The 13,116-nt window shown below is 37.2% G+C and overlaps 1 protein-coding gene across 1 annotated transcript in view; it reads right to left on the bottom strand.

Moving 5' to 3' along the window:
* Nucleotides 1-637: 637 nt before the first annotated feature.
* PPIL4 (peptidylprolyl isomerase like 4) overlaps nt 638-13,116 on the bottom strand; it is a 34,625-nt gene continuing 22,146 nt past the window's right edge. The window contains exons 12-13 of the mRNA XM_036249178.1: nt 8,661-8,808; nt 638-1,426 (exon numbers count right to left, since the gene is read on the bottom strand). Coding sequence (XP_036105071.1) covers nt 1,175-1,426; nt 8,661-8,808 — 400 coding nt within the window. The 3' untranslated portion in view covers nt 638-1,174. The remainder of the gene's footprint in view (nt 1,427-8,660; nt 8,809-13,116) is intronic.

Consider the following 13,116-nt stretch of genomic DNA (forward strand, 5'->3'; position numbering starts at 1 on the left):
CCTCCGGTCCAGAGAGACCTGGGTTCAGTTCCCGCTAAGGGCGCGTACCTTGGTTGCAGTTTGTCCCCAGCCCTGGTTGGTCATGCGGGTGGCAGCCACCCGATGTGTCCCTTTCACATTGATGTTTCTCTCTCTCTTCTTCTCCCTCCCACTGTATCTGAACAAAAAAAAAAGGAAAAATGTCCTCAGGTGAGGATAAAAAAAAAGAACATATTACATATAGAAGACAAGAATAATAGTCTTCTTTTTGCTGAACACAACAATAAGATACCACTTAACCTCCTCTAGATTGGCGAAACTGAAAGTCCAGAATTACGAAGTGTCGGAGATAATGTGAACAAAGGTGACTCAGACAGTGCAGGTAGGGTACAAACTGGTACAGCCACTGCAGAATACAACTTGGCATTATCTTGCAAAATGAAGACATGCATACCACATGGCCAAGCAGTGTCACTCCTAGATAAAAATGTCCATAGCAGCATTGTTTGCAATAGCAAAAACAAAACAAACAAACCGCAAACGTCCATCCACAAAACAACAGATAAACTGTGGTCTAGTCATAAAATTATATAGCAATAAAAATGAGTGACTCTCAAAAAGCACTAAGCTGAGAAAACCAAATCACAGAAGTGAGTATACATTATATCATTTATATAAAATTCAGAAACATATAAAACTTAACATTTCACTTAGGGATACACGTGTTGTAAAACTATAACAAGTGAGAGAATAACAAATACAAAATTCATAATAATAATTACTTGAGAAGGACAGGGCACAGAGGAATTTCCAAAATGCAGGTAATAGTCATTTCCTAAGCTGCCTGATGGGTACAAAGATCATTATTTTTAATACCTTATACATACATGTATGTGTGTTTGTAGGTATAAAATACTTCATTTTTAAAAAGTGGAAAATGTGAAAGACTTGAAAAATGAAGATTATTATTTATGTATAACAATAAAATCAGTGTAAAAAAGTATACAAAGAAAATGTTCAATTCTTTATTGTCTTTCTGTGCCCTACACAATCGGTATTAATCTACAAGGGGCACCCTTAGAATTGGGGAAAAACAAGCATAGTCTTTAACTGCTTTGACACAGATCTGAAGACCTATGGCTTTAAGTCAGACAAGAGGAAATATGTTAGCCAGTCATGTCTGATTCTTCATGTTTCATCTGTACTTAGATTTTTCTTTATCTTTGGATTTCCTGGGACTCCTGCTTCGGTCTCTCTTTTTACTCCTTTCTTTTTCATAGGGATCTGTTTGGTATTTGGATTTATGACTGTTACTGTAGTGGCCATCTCTTTCTCGAGATCTGCTACGACTTCGGTTTTGAGGTCGGTCTTTCTTTTCACTCTTTTGTTTCTCCCAACAGCTTTCTTCTTCTTCATAGTGACCAAACCCCATTTCTCTGTAGATATCCTGTCAAAGGAATAGAGAGAATTGCAAGTGAATCTGTAAATCACTGTCAGTTAATAAAACTTAGACAAGTCCACCATTAGCAAATGGTCATAACGGCTCAAATTTGAATGCTACCGCTAATGCCAGAAATCTTATAAATTAAAAAGCAAAAATAATGCAGGAAAAGATATAACCATTTGTAGCTATGTACACCTGATTTTCTTATAAATCTTATTTTTTTTTATCTACTATTTCAGCTGAAATGGAGGATCAGATCCAAAAACAAGGAACTGAAATCGCTCAGTTGAAATTAGAACAGGTATTTAGAGCAAAATCACAATACCAAACATTCTGGTCATGTGCGGTCAGTTACCTTTCCACCTCCCACTTTCTATTCCTCAAAAATGTGGACCCATTGTTGATCCTCAAAAATGTCCCATAAGAATCCTATAAAGAAGGCATCATTTAACTAACATAGCCAGAAGAGGTTTCAGACAAGTCGATCAGTCTAAAAAGAAAAGGAAATAAACACTGCATTCTTTGGTCTGAGCGATTATTATTTTTTTAATTAATTGATTTTTGTTACAGATGTTTCTCCTTTTTCCCCCCAGACACCCTCCTCCCGATGACCCGGGTTCAGTTCCCACTAAGGGCGCGTACCTCGATTGCAGTTTGTCCCTGGCCCTGGTTGGTCGTGCGGGTGGTAACCACTCGATGTGTCCCTTTCACATCGATGTTTCTCTCTCTCTCTCCACTCCCACTCTATCTGAACAAAAAATGGAAAAGTGTCCTCGGGTGAGAGTAAAAAAAAAGAAAATGATTTGTAATTATTCCACAGCTGTCTAGAGACCGTACCTTACGCCTGGCATGGAGACTGCAGTATGTGAATAGAGATCTAACGTAATTGCTATAAGCAGTATTTATAAAATACAACATTATAAACCGATTCATGATTTTCCACACAATCCGGATAGTTCTTATCATTCTGTAAGAGTCCCGGAGGTAGAAAACTGAATCAGTATTTGGTTTAACCCTTTACCAATTATTTTCTAGCAAAATACAACATCCTTAGATAAAAGAATGTTTGTGCTTCCTATAACATAGACAAAAATGTAGCTATGTATACCTGACTTCTGAATCGGTTGAGACAATAAACTTTTAAAATAAAAAGACAGTTAGCTGAGGCATAACTATAAAATCTCCAGCACATTATTAAATACATATAGAGGCACGTAAGTGCTTTGAGTGTTTAAAATGAGAGACACAGAGAGAGATTAGTTATGCAGTACTTATTTCTTTGAAAAATTGAGGAACCTGAAAATCTGAAGTGGACTGAAACCTTAAAATCTCTCCAACCGGGAGTAGTTTCAGAGCTGTGAGCTCTGGAGTCAGGCAGCTCTAGGTTCCAACAGTGTTTGTCATCTGGGAGATGTGTCAAACAAGAAATACTCCTGCGGTCAGATTTATCAGGAAGGTTTCATAGAGAAGTTAGGACTTGAGATGAGCCTCAAACAGTGAGGGTTTGGGTCTGAATGGGTGGTGAGAAGGCCGAGTGGAGACTGAAAAGCAAGGAAGTAGCGCCATGAGCACCACGGAGAAGAGCGGAGGCGCCAGGAGGAGGCCATGTTAGACGGGCCCTCGTAGTCTGGGCTAGCACAGTGCTAAGTGCTTTGGGAGTACAGTATCATCCTCATTCTGGAAATAAGAAAACTGAGACTCGAGATCTGCATATTTAATTATCAAGAATTTGACATATAGGTTGCAGTTTGTCCCCGGCCCTGGTTGGTTGTGCGGGTGGCAGCCACTCGATGTGTTCCTTTCACATCGATGTTTCTCTCTCTCTCTCTCTCTCTCTCTCTCTGTTCCTCTCTCTCCCTCCCACTCTACCTGAACAAAAAATGGAAAGGTGTCCTCGGGTGAGGATAAAAAATAAAATAAAAAAAAGAATTTGACATATAAAATTGAAATGGGGGTGACCACACCCAACTTAATCAAAATAAACATTAAAGTTGCAGCTCTCCCACTAAATTATAAAGGTCCATGGGCCTGTGGGGTCAGGCTCTCATATTTACGGTGAGAAAATGAATTAGATGAGCTCCAAGTCCTTTCCAGTACGAACTTCTATTTCCTTTATTTTTATTATTTTTTAATCCTTTTAATTCTCACCTGAGGATACTTTTCCATTTATCTTCAGATAGAATGGGAGGGAGGGAGGGAGGGAGGGAGGGAGGGAGGGAGGGAGAGAGGGGGAGAAAGAGAGAGAGAGAGAGAGAGAGAGAGAGAGAGAGAGAGAGAGAGATTCGAAAGAGACACATTGACTGGCTGCCTCCCATACAACCCTGACCAGGGCCAGGGACGAACTGCAACCAAGGTGCGTGCCCTTGACTGGAATCAAACCTGCAACTCTTTAGTCCTTAGGCCGACACTCTAATCGCTGAGCCAAACTGGCCAGGGCCCAGTATGGACTTTCAACATTTTGTACATTTAAGACATAACACAATATCATTAAACTAGCATGTGGCTAAAAGGAAAAGAAAAAAAATAAAATAAAATGGTCAATTTAAAGCAACCAACCTTACTTAGCCAATGATTTTATGCAAAGTATCCGGGCAAACATCTAATCCAATTAAAAGCTGTCCTTGCTCTGATCACACCAGGGGACTAAATCAAAGACTGAGCTAAATCTAAATCACTAAAATAAGATTAAGGGATTAAAATGACAGCAAAAATAGAGGCCCATATTATAATAATACTAAACACCTATGAAAACCACAGAGGAGGACTAACAACCAGTATGAATACATCTCAGCCAAGCAACCCACAGCTGTGTACTCATTTCCTGTAACCCTAGTAAAACCCAAAACTCAACAACACAGAAACTATCTTTGGAATTAAGACATGAGGTGGAAAAATTAAAGAGAGAAATTTTCAAATTGAACAATAACAGTAAGGCTATCACTCAATAAAAAACAAAAGAACTTGAAGAAATAAGTTAAGACATTCTTAGGAAACTAGACTCACCAGGCAAAATACCAACAAACAGAAAAATGTGAGCTATACATGACAATTACCTAGTATTAAAAATTCCCTTTAATGATTATATTTATGAGACAGAAATCAAAAGGATAAAAATCAGAATAACAGAAACAATTTGGGCCCACTGAAATCTTATTAAAAAAAAAAGTAAGAGGGAAAAAGTATAGCTATATTATTAAAGAAAAGTACAAAATAAAAAACATTTGCTTTAACTCAAAGATACAACAGATTGGTGGTTACCAGAGGGGAAGTGGGTGGTGGGGGCAAACTAGGTAAAGGGAGTCAAATGAACGGTGATGACTAGAAACTAGACTTTGGATGGTAAGCTCACTATAGTATACACAGATAAAAAATTATAGTGTTGTACACCTGAAACTTGTATAAGGTTATTAGCTAGTTACCTCAATTAAAAAAAAATCTGCTTTAATACACTCTGAGCAGAGAAATAAAGATAGGAGATTGTTATTTGGAATTTAACAATTTTATAGTTGCCAACTACCTAACTATTCTCTAAAAAATACTAACTTGATGCTTTTTACTCTGTGCCAAATGAAGATATTTGCTACTCTAAAGTTTCAAGTAAGCCAACAACAGGATAAAAAGATTCAGAAGCCCCAGCCGAGTGGCTCAGGTAGTTGAAGCATTGCCCCATCCACCAAAAAATTGCAAGTTTGATTCCCAGTCAGAACACATGCCCAGCTGGGGTGCCTCTGGGAGGTAACTGACCTCTCTCTCTCTCTCTCTCCCCCTCTCCCCTTCCCCTTTCTCTCTCTCTCAAATCAATTAGCATATCCTCAGGTGAGGATTTTAAAAAAGAGATTCATAAAAAGGGGGAGAAAAACAGGCTTAAAATGCAGCCAGTCTTTGGAATTTTTTTAAACCTCTTATCTCAGCCACACCAACGTGTATCGCAGGCCTAGACTCACTGACAATTCCATGTACAAGTGCAGGACAGTGAGCTGTAGTTAATGGAGATGTGGACAGACACAATAATTAAGAGTTTTTTGTTGCTGTTTTTTATCCTCACCCGAGGACATTTTTGCTTTTATCTTCAGGTAAAGAGCGGGAGGGAGAGAGGGAGAGAGAGAAACATCGATGTGAGAGAGACACATCGACTGGCTGCCACCCACACGACCCCAACAGGGGCCCGGACAAAGAGCAACCAAGGTACGTGCCCTAAGCGGGAACTGAACCCGGGACTCCCTGGTCCGCGTGCTGACGCTCTAACTGCTTAGCCAAACCGGCCAGGGAGATAATTAAGGGTTTTTAGTAAAAAACATTAAATATTCATAGAAATGTGGTACAGCCACCATTAAAAAAAGCTAAGATTATAATAGAATACAGACATTAGAAGGAAGATATTCCTATTATATCACATTGAAATTATTACACTATGGGACCAATTATATTAGACTGCAAATAAGATTTAGGAAAGAAAACTGACAATATATTCAGGTAAGAAGAGCAGCAGTAGTCATTAGGAGTACAAGACTGAGTTTAAATTGTGCCTCCACTATTTATTAGCTGTGTAAAACCATGGGCAAACTGTTTCACCTCTTTGTTTTCACTTTATTATGAAATGGGGCCAATAGTATGCACCTCACTGTAAAGACTGAAGATGTTCAGATAAAGGGTTAATATCCAAAATATATCAAGTATTCACAGAACTCAACAAAAAGGAAAGAAACAATCCAATTAAAAAATGAGCAGAGGACCTGAAAAGATACTTCTTCAAACAGGGCATACAAATGGCAAAGAAACATGAAAAAATGCTCAATGTCACTAATCATCAGAGAGATGCAAATAAAAACAACTATGAGGTATCACCTCACACCTGCCAGAATGGCCGCCATCAACAAATCATCAAACAAGTGCTGGTGAGGGTGTGGAGAAAAGGGGACTCTCGTACACTGCTGGTGGGAATGCAGACTGGTGCAGCCACTATGGAAAACACTATGGTGTTTCCTCAAAATATTAAAGATGGAACTGCCATTTGACCCAGTGATCCCACTTCAAGAATGTACCCTAAGAAGCCTGAAACATCAATCAGAAAGAATATATGTACCCCCATGTTCATAGCAGCACTATTTACAATAGCTAAGATCTGGAAACAACCCAAGTGTCCATCAGTAGATGAGTGGATAAAAAAGCTGTAGTACATATACACAATGGAGTACTATGCAGCTGTAAGAAAGAAAGATCTCTTATCCTTTGAGACAACATGGAGGGACCTGGAGAATATTTATGCTAAGCGAAATAAGCCAGTCAGAGAAAGAAAAGTATCACATGATCTCATTTATTTGTGGAATATAATGAATACAATAAGCTGTCAAACAAAATAGATCCAGAAATATGGAAGTAGGGAACAGACTGACAAACCTCAGAGGGAAGGGGGTAGGGGTGGGGTGGAGAAGAGAGAAACCCAAGAACTGATATGCATATAGGCATAACCAATGGACACAGACAACAGTGTGGTGAAAGCGGGGGTTGGGGGAACAGAGGGGAGAATGTCAGTGGGAGAAAAAAGGAGGGGCATCTGGAATACTTAAAAAAAAATATATATATATATATATATATCAAAAAAATAGACTGACGATGTTAGCTATTACTGATTCATGTGCAGGTTACTTGAAAGACTGACAAAGGTGTAACTTAAAAACTGAGGTCAGAGCATGAAGGATGGCAAGCTTTAAATAGCTAAAGGGCTGTGGAAAGAAGAGGTTATACCTCTGGCTGGACAACAGCAAGGAGCAGAAATGTATGCTAGGGGCTAAGAATATATATAAAATATATTCTTGCTGAAAATTTTTTAAATGAAGAATAAATCAGAAAACACACAAAATGGTTAACTAGAAGGGGGAAAAGAAAAGGTGGAGAGGACAGTGATAGATAGAAGTTTGGTTTTCTGTATGTACCCATTTTGCAGATTTTACTTTGGAACCATGTAAATGACTTTTAAAACTACAAAACAAAATAATTTTTAAAGCAATCCTTAAATGTCAAAACTAAATTATTTGAAATGTGAATCCAATAATGGCATTACCACAGAAAGTACTCCACCTGATTTAAAACATATCAATTTGACTATAACAGTAAAAATAATAACAAAAGCCAGTGTAGAAAATGATTATACATACTTTTTTTTTTTCATTTAATCTGAACCACATGCCTGTGAAATAAGTATTATCTCAATTTCACAGAGGAAGAAACTGTGGCTCAGAAAGGTAAATAACTTGTGAGGTCACATCAGTGACTAACAGTGTGGAAATTTAAATCTCTCTCTTCTGACAGCAAATCCTTTACTTTGCCAACCATATTGCCTCTCTATCTGGACATCTAACCGTCTTGAGTTCCTTCTCACCTTTGCCTACAATGCCCTCCTCATCATCAGGGCCTAGCTCAAATGTCTTTACGTGGTAAAACAAAAGCAAGGAGCAATAGTGTAATTTGTTTTTCATTTAACTGAATGCGAAAATGAAGGCTGGAAATGCTTTTCTCTCTTTATACTCAATTTTCTTTGGGGAATGTTTATTATTACTGTCTTAGAAAATGCATTGTTCAAGAAAGCTTTGGGGATCATCAAGTTAATTAAGAGTGCTGTTTTCATTTCATGTACACAATATAAAAGGGAACACATGTTTTACAGGTCCTGAACCCTCAAGAGCTGTAAGTGCTGCACGGAACACTTGGTGATAAAACGGTAAGTGAGAAGACCTGTTCTGAGCATAACCACACTTTTTTTTCATGGGAACAAATGAGTGTCCACAGGTGGTATGGAAATTACTTGCTTCACAATGTGAAACTACCTATTAAGTTCATTCAAAAACAATCTTTTATAATTTGTGATCTATATTCTTTAAAAAAAATTTTTTTCTTTATTCATTTTAGAGAGAAGAAAGGAGAGGGAGAGAGAGAGAGAAATATCGATGAGAGAGAACATTGATTGGCTGCCTCCTGCATGCCCCCCACTGGGGATTGGGCCCACAACTTGGCATGTGCCATGACCAGGAATTGAACCAGCGACTTCTTGGAGCATGGGTCAACGCTCAACCACTGAGCCACACTGGCTGGGTGTGATACATATTCTTAAAAATTAAAGTTCATTACCCAGTGAAACCATTCTTTAGATTAGACGTAGAAGATGCCTGTCACTAAGATGTAATTTATAAAAGGATACAATATTTCTTTCTCCACAGCTGAGTGTAGATATTTGCAGTACCTGGTTAGTATTTTTGATTGGCATGTAGTCCTCGTCTTCTTTTTCTTCAGAGCAGTGACGGGTTTTCTTTTTGTGTTTTTTACTCGTATGTGAGTGGCCTGATTTTGAGTCTTCTGACTGCTCCTCTAGTATAAGATCATATTTTGCACTGCAGCAGCTAGTTAAGGACAGATGTGAGAACTGACACTGGTAACACATCAAAACCTAAGAATCTAGTAAACAAAGAAGATCAAGAAATTAAAGGTAACTTTTTAAAAGCAAAAGCACCTTACAAGCATAGTTTATTTCTAAGACATAAGACTCATACTTTTTTTCATTACATAGTCAGAAAAAAATGGAAAGAACTCCGATTGTATACAGGCAGTTAACAATTGATAAGTGAGCAAAAAATATGGAGGGGAGAAAAACTATATCCACAAGTGAAAATATAAGTAAACACTTGTCAATAATGAAAAATTCAGCTTAAAAAATGAGGTGCATGTTTAACTGGAAAAAATTAAGATAACACAAACTCCTATGCCAGAAAAGCTATATAAAATATAGGAACACTCATGTGACTTCTGCTAAAGAGTAAATTAGTTCAATCCTACAGGAAGAAAGTTAGCAATGCATGTCAACAGTTATCATGCTTAAATTCAAATAAGAATTTATTTAAAAATTAAATAGCTAGTTGAATGAACAAAGGTATACATAACAGAAGTATTTTAAATAATAAACTGGGAACAACAAATAGCCTAGTAATAAATATATATTTAATTATATTGTAGTACTTCAATATGACATATTTTATAAAGGAAGTTATTAACAATGATAAATGAATGCTATCAAAAACCTGGGAAGGTGTTTACGAAAAATTAAAAGTGAAAAAAGCTTGAAACAAAAACCATCTATACCATACAATGATTATAACTTTACAAAACTTTATAAAAGTTCAAGGCTTGAAAAAAACAAGAAGAAATAAATATCATTTGTCTAGATGGGTAGAACAATGAGGGATTTTTTAAAATTCCACATAAATGTGTTATAAAAATTGTGATGTTTTAATTCAGAGATAAGCATTTTCTCTAATATGAACAAAACTGACCCATGTCTTAAAACAAGAGAAAATATAAAACTACTACAACCTCTGCTGAAAAGAATCTCAATTTCTAAAACAGATTTTGAGGAAGGCTAGAAGAGTGGTTTTCAAAAGAAAGCTGATGAGGAAGCCCAGCAGGCAGGGCTCCTGTATCCGCATATGGGACGAGAGCAGTGGCAGACACTTCCCTGGGGACCGGAGTTTCCTGTCCATCTGCACAAGGCCACAGTCTGTGCTCTCCTCAGGGATGATTCATTTCTACCTCAGATTAACCAGGAAACCACTGCACCTTTTCATTTTTCGTAAGATGGTTAAATATGGCTAGTCAGCCTGTACCACCCTATTATTACTCTATTATCTCTCACTTCTTTTCTCCTTTATACTGTCATACCAAATCAGTTTCCAGAGTACTTTCTGGATCTTCTTTTCCAGATATACATTCAATAGCCCTTGCCTGTGAATTCACCTCAGTGCGTTGCTTTTCACATGCTTCTCCCTCTGATCAAAAGGCTTTAGAGAGGCGTTTTACAAAATGCTGATCACAATCCAACAATGAAGTACAAATTCCATTTAGTGGGTCACAGCCAGCATTTTTGAGTAACACAGAATAGGAAATAGAGTGAATGCCACCTACGAAAAATACTATGACATATTTGTTTCAATTATGTGTCCACATGAATGATTATATGTGGGTGGTGCTGGGTCAAGACATAAACTGCATTTCTTAAATGACAGATGACAGTGAAACAGCACCCCACCTCAGCCCTCCTCCCCCGACATTCAAGTTGCAGCTTTACTGTTACTTCTTTCAGTGTTACTTGAGGGTATTCCCTGCAGGCCCCTCACCTCTATTAAAAACCCCATATCCCACAAATGAATTTATTTGTAGCACAATATAAATTTATTTAATTCATGGTAATTTTTAATGTCAGTTCTTCTTCCCCACCCCCAACTCCAACAATAAAATGTAAGGTCTATGTAAGCAGAGGCTACGTTTCACTGCTCAGCTGAGTACATAAGTAAGTATCTGTTGATTATGGTATGCCACCAAGACACTTGTTCTCTCTTCTGCTTCCTCACTTATCCACTGTCTTCTATTCACCACTATAATCAGCACTTCTAGAAGACGTCAAATCTCTACAAAATCATTTGAATTAAACATAAATGTGTGATCTCCCTGACCTCTTTTCCCCAATTTCTTCCCCGAGGTCTAGTCTGGCCAAATTAAATTCGCCTCTACTTCTTCTATTTTTAATCTTATTAGCAGTCAACATTTACAGCAATTTTGCTTTCCCTTAAAATCCATAAAATAGCCCTGGCCGGTTTGGCTCAGCGGTTAGAGCGTCGGCCTGCGGTCCGGAGAGACCCGGGTTCGGTTCCCGCTAAGGGCACGTACTTCGGTTGCAGTTTGTCTCCGGCCCTGGTTGGTCGTGCGGGTGGCAGCCACTCGATGTGTCCCTTTCACGTCGATGTTTCTCTCTCTCTCTCCCTCCCACTCTATCTGTACAAAAATTGGAAAAATTGGATAAAAAAAAAAAATCCATAAAATATATTCCACCATGCCTTTTTAACTGACTTAAGACAACTTATCTTCACATTAGAATATCCTCTGAATCCTCTTTCCTTGCCATAGTAACAAAGAAACATAATATATAATGTGACGTGAAAAAATATACATATTTATCTTACATATTATAAACACATGCTCTGTCCCTTTATTATTGCCCTAAAAATTATAAATGCCTCGCTAAAATGAAACCTATCAATTACCCAGAACATAAAGACTACCCTACTAGGTCATACTAATGAATTTCCTTCTTCTTGTTCAATATTCTGATTGAGAATAATTAACAGTGGTTTACAACAGGACATGTCTGTCTTCTCTATCAACTTCAAAAGACTAAAGCAGGCACTGTTCATTGTTAGCTGTGTGTGATTGTTTAAATTTAAATGAACTAAAATTAAACAAAATTTTAAACTCAGTTCCTCAGTCCATCTCACATGCCCAATAGTAGTTAGCAGTGATAGTAGAGATATAGATTTCCATTATTGCAGAAGCTCCTATTGGACAGTACTGGGCTAGAGATTTATTCTCAAGTATGCCTACTTTCCCTTCTTTACTCTTAGCAATCTATCATCTTGAATTTAAAATACTGTAATACTACATATTCTTTCTTCTCAGTCTGAACTAGTTCTATGGGGGAAAAGATGCCTCCTTCTACTTTATACTCTATGACTGTACTTTAATTTGTCCTACACACTCCTTCTTCCAATGGAACTTACCAGTAGTTACTCTAAAATTAACTGTAGTTAATTTTAAAGATTTAGTAAGTAAATCTCAACTGTATTCTATCCATACCTTTTATGATTTTAAGACTTCATATTCCCCCTCTGATAGTCATCTTCTCAACTAAATCTTAGCTTATTGTGTGGGTCTGTTTGCAAGTGAAAGCCTCTTCTCATGCTGCTTATGTCAGTATACTGCAGACTTTGCCAGCCTTAACCCTTACAATGCTTTATGCATTGTAGACCATCAACACAGTTTTTAAAATGAGTATACAATAGGTCAACCTGATATTCATCTTTCCTTGATAACTACTAGGAAAATAAATGTCCCATATACAATATAGGAAAAGAGAATCCCTAAAACACCAACAGAAACTAGAAAACAAAGAAACCATTTACAAAAAGAATCACAAAATAAATAAGCTTTACAATGTGTGTAGTGATAGATTTATGAGAACATCAATGAAAAAATTAAAATGACATAATATGAACAGCATGTTTCAATCCTTCTTATTTGTCTCAACCTAAAACTTGGAAAAACCTAAATAAAACGGTCAATTTAATGAATTTCTTTACTCCTACAAAAGTCAACCCTTACACACAATAGAAGCCAACAAGTATTTGTTGCTAGACTGACATGTACTAAGCAGAAAAAAGCAACTTAATTATGTAAAAGAATAGGATTTTGTTGTCTACATATTCACTGTCTCCAAAGTTAAACATACAAGGAAGGTGAGCACACAGGATTTAGCTTAGCTATAATAAAGAAATTTCTGACTATGAGGAATTTAAAACATTACAATTATATACAGAAAATACAAATCTTACCTGAAAGACCTTCTGAGAACAGTGTTAACTTTAACCTAAGAGTAGGGAGGGGAAAGAAGTAGGCTAAAGATTTATTTCAATCCTATCTTTCTCCATATATAGAGAATATATCAAAAAATCAAAGGATATATAAGACAGTGAAAAGAGATCAACTAAATGACTCCTTCATAAACCATCTGGTTTCAGGAACTTTTTCTACAGCCTTTGTGACATTTTTTATAACATACCACACGGTACTCTTCTACACAGAGTGCATGGCCAACA

This window comes from Molossus molossus, unplaced genomic scaffold (genome assembly GCF_014108415.1).
Source record: "Molossus molossus isolate mMolMol1 unplaced genomic scaffold, mMolMol1.p scaffold_m16_p_8, whole genome shotgun sequence".
Lineage (NCBI taxonomy): Eukaryota > Metazoa > Chordata > Mammalia > Chiroptera > Molossidae > Molossus > Molossus molossus.